We start from the raw sequence: 7171 nt of genomic DNA, 5'->3' as shown, positions 1-7171 counted from the left end.
TGGGGTTTAGGAGCTGATCTGCCGATGTCCATGTCATAAGGGTAACTCTGTTAAGGCAGCTAGGAATGAGGCTAAATTAAGGCTGGCCAATGCTTTTTTTGGTCCGTTTGCAGTCTGCTGCTGCAATGTGAAACTCATGATAACATAGCCTATTATTCATTGATCCTTGTTAGTAACTTCATTACCATTGTTGTTAATTAAATATAATTTAAAACATTATAGACAACAACACACAAAAATGTGTGAAACTGGTGAGGTGTTTACGGTGTTAGGTCCATAGATCTAATCTCATTCTAGTGCTGGGTTAAGTTGTTGTTGTTTCAGTGGTAATGGTGCCTGGTTAAGTTGTGTGTTTCAGACATGGTACCATGGTGGTTAAGTTGGTTGTTTCACACAGTGGTACATGGTGGTTTAAGTTGTTGTTGTTTCAGTGGTACATGGTGACCATGGTGGTTTGTTTGTTTCAGTGGTACATGGTGAGATGGTGGTTAGTTGTTGTTGTTTCAGTGGTACATGGTCACATGTAGTAGTTGTTGTTTAAGTGGTACATGTGCACCATGGTGGTAAGTGTTGTTGTTTCAGTGGTAAATGTGGCACCAATGGTGGTTAGTTGTTTGTTGTTTCAGTGGTATCATGTGCTTAAGTTGTTGTTTTCAGTGGTACATGGTACCCATGGTGGTTAAGTTGTGTGTTTTCAGTGGTACATGGTCACCATGGTGGTTAAGTTGTTGTTTCAGTGGTATCATGGTGGTTTAGTTGTTGTCAGTTGGGACTCACATGGTGGTTTTGTTGTTGTTTCAGTGGTACATGGTCACCATGGTGGTTAAGTTGTTTGTTTGTTTCAGTGGTACATGGTGACCATGTTGGTTAAGTTGTTGTTCATGTGGTAATGGTCATCATGGCGGTTAGTTCTTGGTTTTCATGGTTGACCATGGTGGTAAGTTGTTGTTGTTTCAGTGTACATGGGACCCATGGTGGTTATGTTGTTGTTTTTTACATGGTATGGACCATGGTGGTAAGTTGTTGTGTTTCAGTGGTATGGTGTACCATGGTGGTTAGTTGTTGTTGTTTCAGTGGTACATGGTGACCATGGTTGTTGTTGTTTGTTCAGTGGTACATTGTGGTTAGTTGTTGTTTCAGTGGTACCATGGTCACCATGGTGGTTAGTTGTTGTTTTCAGTGGTACATGGTGACCATGGTGTATGTTGTTGTTTCAGTGGTAATTGGTGACCATGTGTGTTAGTTGTTGTTTTTCAGTGGTACATGGTGACCATGTGTGTTAGTTGTTGTTTCAGTGGTAATTGTGACCATGGTGGTTAAGTTGTTGTTTCAGTGGTACATGGTACCATGGTGGTTTAGTTGTTGTTTCACAGTGGTACCATTGGTTGTTAAGTTGTTGTTTCAGTGGTACATGGTCACATGGTGGTTAACGTTGTTGTTTTTAGTGGTACATGGACCATGGTGGTTAGTTGTTTGTATGTTTCAGTGGTAATGGTGCACCATGGTGGTTAAGTTGTTGTTGTTTCAGTGGTACCATTGGTGATGTTTGTTGTTTCCAGTGGTACATGGTGACATGGTGGTTAAGTTGTTGTTTGTTCAGTGGTACATGGTACCATGGTGTTGTTGTGTTTTGTTTCAGTGGTCTGGTGACATGGTGGTTGTTGTTTCAGTGGTACATGGTGCACCATGGTGGTTGTGTGTTTTCAGTGGTACATGGCGAACCATGGTGGTGAAGTTGTTGTTGTTTCAGTGGTACATGGCTGAACCATGGTGGTTGGTTGTTGTTTTTCAGTGGTACATGTGACCATGGTGGTTAGTTGTGTTGTTCAGTGGTACATGGACCATGGTGTTAGTTTTGTTTTTCAGTGGAACATGGGACCATGGGGTTAAGTTGTTTTGTTTCAGTGGTATAATGGTGACCATGGTGGTTAAGTTGTTGTTTCCAGTGGTACCATGGTGACCATGGTCGGTTTGTTGTTTCAGTGGTACATGGTGACCAATGGTGGTTAAGTTGTTGTTGTTTCACAGTGGACATGGTCACCATGGTGGTTGTTGTTTCAGTGTTAGACATGTGACACTGGTGGTTGTTGTTTCAGTGGTACATGGCGACCATGGTGGTAAGTTGTTGTTGTTTCAGTGGACATGGTGAATTGGTGGTTAAGTTGTTGTTGTTTCAGTGGTACATGGTACCATGGTGTTAGTTGTTGTTTCAGTGGTAATGGTGCACCAATGGTGGTTGTTGTTTCGTTATAATGTGGAACCATGGTGTTAATGTGTTGTTGTTCGTGTTAAATGGTCACCATGGTGGTTGGTGTGTTACAGTGGTAATAGGGTCACCATGTTGTGTGTAAGTTGTTGTTGTTTCAGTGGTACATGGTGACCCATGGTGGTTAAGTTGTTGTTGTTTCAGTGGTACATGGTCACATGGTGGTTAGTTTTGTTTTTCACTGGTACCATGTGAATGTGTAGTGTTGTTGTTTCAGTGGTTATGGTCACCATGGTGGTAGTTGTTGTTGTTTCATGGTAATATGGCGACCATGGTGGTAAGTTGTTGTGTTTCAGTGGTACATGGCGACCATGGTGGTGAGTTGTTGTTGTTTACTATGTGGTATTTCATGGTGACCAATGGTGGTTAGTTGTTGTTCACATGTGGTATTATGGCGACATGGGGTGAAGTGTTGTTGTTTCAGTGGTAATGGTACCATGGTGTGTTAACGTTTGTTGTTTCAGTGGTAATGGGTACATGGTGGTTAAGTTGTTGTGCCATTGTGTCATGTGTACAATGGTGGTTAAGTTGTTGTTGTTCAACAAGTGGTACCATGGTGTGACCAAATTGTTGTTTGTTGTTGTTCTTCACAAGTGGTATAATGGGACCAATGGTGTTAAGTTGTTGTTACCAGTTGGTAATGTGTGTACCTGGTGGTAGTTGTTGTTTCAGTGGACAGGACCATGGTCCTGGCGTGACAGTGTCACAGAGGGCCTCGATACCCTACAGTAGTTATGGCTGATTGAGACYTCTCTCCCTCCTTGATAACYATGCTCAGCTCARCCCCTGCCTATTTACACATGCTCTAGTAAACATACAGAAGGGAACGGATGAATAGAAATGTATGTTATCTGTATGCCGATGGTGTGTCGATTCAGACTCAGACATGCTGTTTGAGTTGTCATAGTTATCTTTATTAACGCTTGTTCAATTCTCCTTCCCTGTTTCCTTCCTTGTTTCCTTCCTTCCTCRCTTCAGACTTTCGACAAGTGTTTCCTGGGTTCGTCAGAGACGGCGGACGCCACCCGCGTGTTCTGTGGTCAGATGGGGGCGGTGTATCTGTTCGGCGAGGCCCTCAGTGCAGCCCAGATCCTGGCCATCTACCAGCTGGGGCCTGGTTACAAGGTAGGTAGAGGCAAAGCCCAGTCATCATGCAGTATTCAGTAGTCCCACTGTTCCTAAACGCCCTGACATTTGGATACCCCGTAGATCAAACAAGGAAGGTCTGCACTCATCAATTTGATGTGAAACATTAATGATTGTGGATCTTCCACCTTTCTCCTATCATGAATTATTTCAAGATACACTACAGACTATCACTAGTAGTGTGTAAGGTTTAAACCCAACAGAAAAATATAAATGAAAGTCACACTCAAGTCTGCTTCCTGTTAATTGATTTGACGTCTCTGCCGTCTCTCTCAGGGCACGTTCAAGTACAAGGCTGAGAGCGACCTCCTGTTTGCTGAGCACCACAAGACCCTACTGTACGACGGCAAGCTGTCCTCCTGCATCTCCTTCTCCTACAACCCCCGTGCCACCGACGCTCAGCTGTGCCTGGAGTCCTCCCCCAAGGACAACGCCTCCATCTTCGTCCACTCGCCACACGCACTCATGCTGCAGGTACGGACACACACACACACACACACACACACACACACACACACACACACACACACAGACATAAACGTGCGCAAACTCACACACTAACACACACAAGAACACACACTCACACATAGAAATGTGGTTTTGGCACCAAAATGTAAACCATCTAAGCTAGACATCTAGTCAATGTTGAAAAAAGTTATCAATCCACCCTGACTAATGGCACTTCTGCAGGTTATTCTTATCCCCTACTCAGGTTCCTCAGCCACTTGTTACACACACACACACACACACACACGTTTTGTTCTTCTATCTTCATGTGGATCTACAAATCATTTCCATTCAAAATCCTATTTTCCCTGACCCCTAACCTTAACCCTAACCTGTAACCAAAACACACCCACACCTTCACACACACACACCCACACATATACACACACACACCCACACATATACACACCTTCACACCTTCACACACACACCTTCATACAGATAATGAAGCACCTCCATCAGGCTCTATTTACTTCTAATTAAAGGGAAAGTTCACCCATTTTGAATGTTATATTGTTTTTGTGCATCTCTGAGTGATGTTCTATCGATTCCCTGTGTCATTTCATGATTTCATTGCCATTCAAGCAGGCAGAAATCCGTCTCGTATGACGTAGCACCGTGATAAAGTCTCTTTCACTACACTGGAAGTTAATAGGAATACGAATTTTYGATCGCGAAAATGTCTATCGTACAGGTCAGATTTCAATACTGGCCGATGTCGTAATTCGGGAGGATGTCTTCTCTCCAATGAGCCATTGATCATATTTCTGTGATATTCCTACCTCTAGAATTGTGTAATTTAATGGAGGGTCTTGCACATTTTTCCCATTTGCCTGCATCTTTAGTCCAGAGTGCATTGCATGGTGCCGTTGTCATAGAGATTAGAGAAAGGAGATANTAGACATCTAGTCAATGTTGAAAAAAGTTATCAATCCACCCTGACTAATGGCACTTCTGCAGGTTATTCTTATCCCCTACTCAGGTTCCTCAGCCACTTGTTACACACACACACACACACACACACGTTTTGTTCTTCTATCTTCATGTGGATCTACAAATCATTTCCATTCAAAATCCTATTTTCCCTGACCCCTAACCTTAACCCTAACCTGTAACCAAAACACACCCACACCTTCACACACACACACCCACACATATACACACACACACCCACACATATACACACCTTCACACCTTCACACACACACCTTCATACAGATAATGAAGCACCTCCATCAGGCTCTATTTACTTCTAATTAAAGGGAAAGTTCACCCATTTTGAATGTTATATTGTTTTTGTGCATCTCTGAGTGATGTTCTATCGATTCCCTGTGTCATTTCATGATTTCATTGCCATTCAAGCAGGCAGAAATCCGTCTCGTATGACGTAGCACCGTGATAAAGTCTCTTTCACTACACTGGAAGTTAATAGGAATACGAATTTTYGATCGCGAAAATGTCTATCGTACAGGTCAGATTTCAATACTGGCCGATGTCGTAATTCGGGAGGATGTCTTCTCTCCAATGAGCCATTGATCATATTTCTGTGATATTCCTACCTCTAGAATTGTGTAATTTAATGGAGGGTCTTGCACATTTTTCCCATTTGCCTGCATCTTTAGTCCAGAGTGCATTGCATGGTGCCGTTGTCATAGAGATTAGAGAAAGGAGATAGGAATCCAACGACAGTCTGCTGGTTGGGAACGTATCCAACTTCTTGTCCCAGACTCGCCCAGAATGCACCGCGCGGCCCATTGATGTAGCATGGGCAACGTTTCCCCATCTCCTCAAAAGTATATATGCCGGTGCGAATTTCAGACTCCACTCTGTGAGGCACATATACATAGACTTTAAATCACTGGCCACTTTAATAATGGAACACTAGTCCCTTTAATAATGTTTACATATTTTGCATTCCCCATCTGTTATYTATATACTGTATTCTATTCTATTCTACTGTATCTTAGTCTATGCCGCTCTGKCATTGCTCATCCAAATATTTATATATTCCTAATTCCATTCCTTTACTGTAGATTTGTGTGTATTGTTTTTGAAATGGTTAGATATTACTTGTTAGATATTACTGCACTGTTGGAGCTAGAAACACAAGCTTTTCGCTACACCCGKAATAACATCTGCTAAACACYTGTATGTGACAAATAGAATTTGATTTGACATCGATCTGCAGGTTGAACATAGTGAGGTTGTAGTCGCCTACATTGATAGTGCAGTTTGTTTAMMGGATTTTACAGCTAACTAGCTACTTCACATGCTGATTTAGCGTTTGGTATTATTGTGTGTAGCTACGTTTGTTAGCTAGCTATCCAGCCAACCCATAGAGAGCATTGCATTGTGGATTTTGTAGTAAACTTGAGCTACAACAGACTTCCACAACGATTTTCCATGTTGCTGCCAAACTTATTATAACGCTAAAATGAAACATTTGTTCACAAAGAATATTGTTRGCACATAGTCGGGTTATTTAACACTGTAAATGAGAGGAATGAGTGTTTTGGGGTGGATTGTTCCTTTAAGATAGAGGTGAGAATGAACCACACTGCACCTGGCTGGCTAGCAGGCTGGGAACAGAACACTACCCTGTTCTATTACAGAATTAGATCTGCTTACCAGTCGTTTCTATATTGAACCAAGGTGGTGCTTCCTGAGTTTTCTTTAAGTACTTTATTATATTATGCAATACTTTATTTGACCTTGTAGTTACTGAGGATGATGAGTTAATTTATTTATGAGGTAAAGTAAATTGGCACGTTCTGGTGGCTACGTGTTAACATGTAAGTTCTAGGTAGCAACAACTAGATGACAAGTACTGTAATGAAAGTGCTTCAGAAATGAATTTCTCTCCAACTCTCATTCAAAGCCATATTTTTGACTTTCTTTATCACAGAAGGTCYTCTGCACGCCTGATTAAATGCACATTAGGAAGACCTTGGCAGCACTCACACACACACACACACAGCTGTCCTTTTTATTGAATTACTTAGAATTCTCCTATTGTCTCTCTCACTGTAATTGAGTTTTGTCTCTGAGCCTCACAGCGCGTTTAGTCAACCCATGAGCTCCTTTGTCTTTCTGAGGCAGCCCGGCCTGTACGTTTGTACACACACACACACAGACCCCATCGCCTATTGTTAGCACATTGTTAGTATTTCATACATGGACTTGTGTCTGTAGATTAGTGTCCTCTACGTAGTGTTCAACAATGACTATTGGCCTGTTTAGTGGTAGACAGAA

General features: G+C 42.1%; 1 protein-coding gene across 1 annotated transcript; it reads left to right on the top strand.

Annotated features, from left to right (window-relative positions):
- Positions 1-3121: 3121 nt before the first annotated feature.
- LOC112076564 (lipopolysaccharide-responsive and beige-like anchor protein) lies at positions 3122-3973 on the top strand. The gene is made up of 2 exons (XM_024143303.2): positions 3122-3391; positions 3689-3973. Exons 1-2 carry the CDS (start codon positions 3311-3313, stop codon positions 3971-3973), a joined length of 366 nt encoding a protein of 121 aa, XP_023999071.2. The 5' UTR covers positions 3122-3310.
- Positions 3974-7171: the final 3198 nt, after the last annotated feature.

Source organism: Salvelinus sp. IW2-2015, unplaced genomic scaffold (assembly GCF_002910315.2).
Source record: "Salvelinus sp. IW2-2015 unplaced genomic scaffold, ASM291031v2 Un_scaffold3842, whole genome shotgun sequence".
NCBI classification, from domain to species: Eukaryota; Metazoa; Chordata; class Actinopteri; order Salmoniformes; family Salmonidae; genus Salvelinus; species Salvelinus sp. IW2-2015.
Note: the sequence above shows the minus strand (reverse complement) of the source record. Positions and strands in the feature narration are given on the sequence as shown.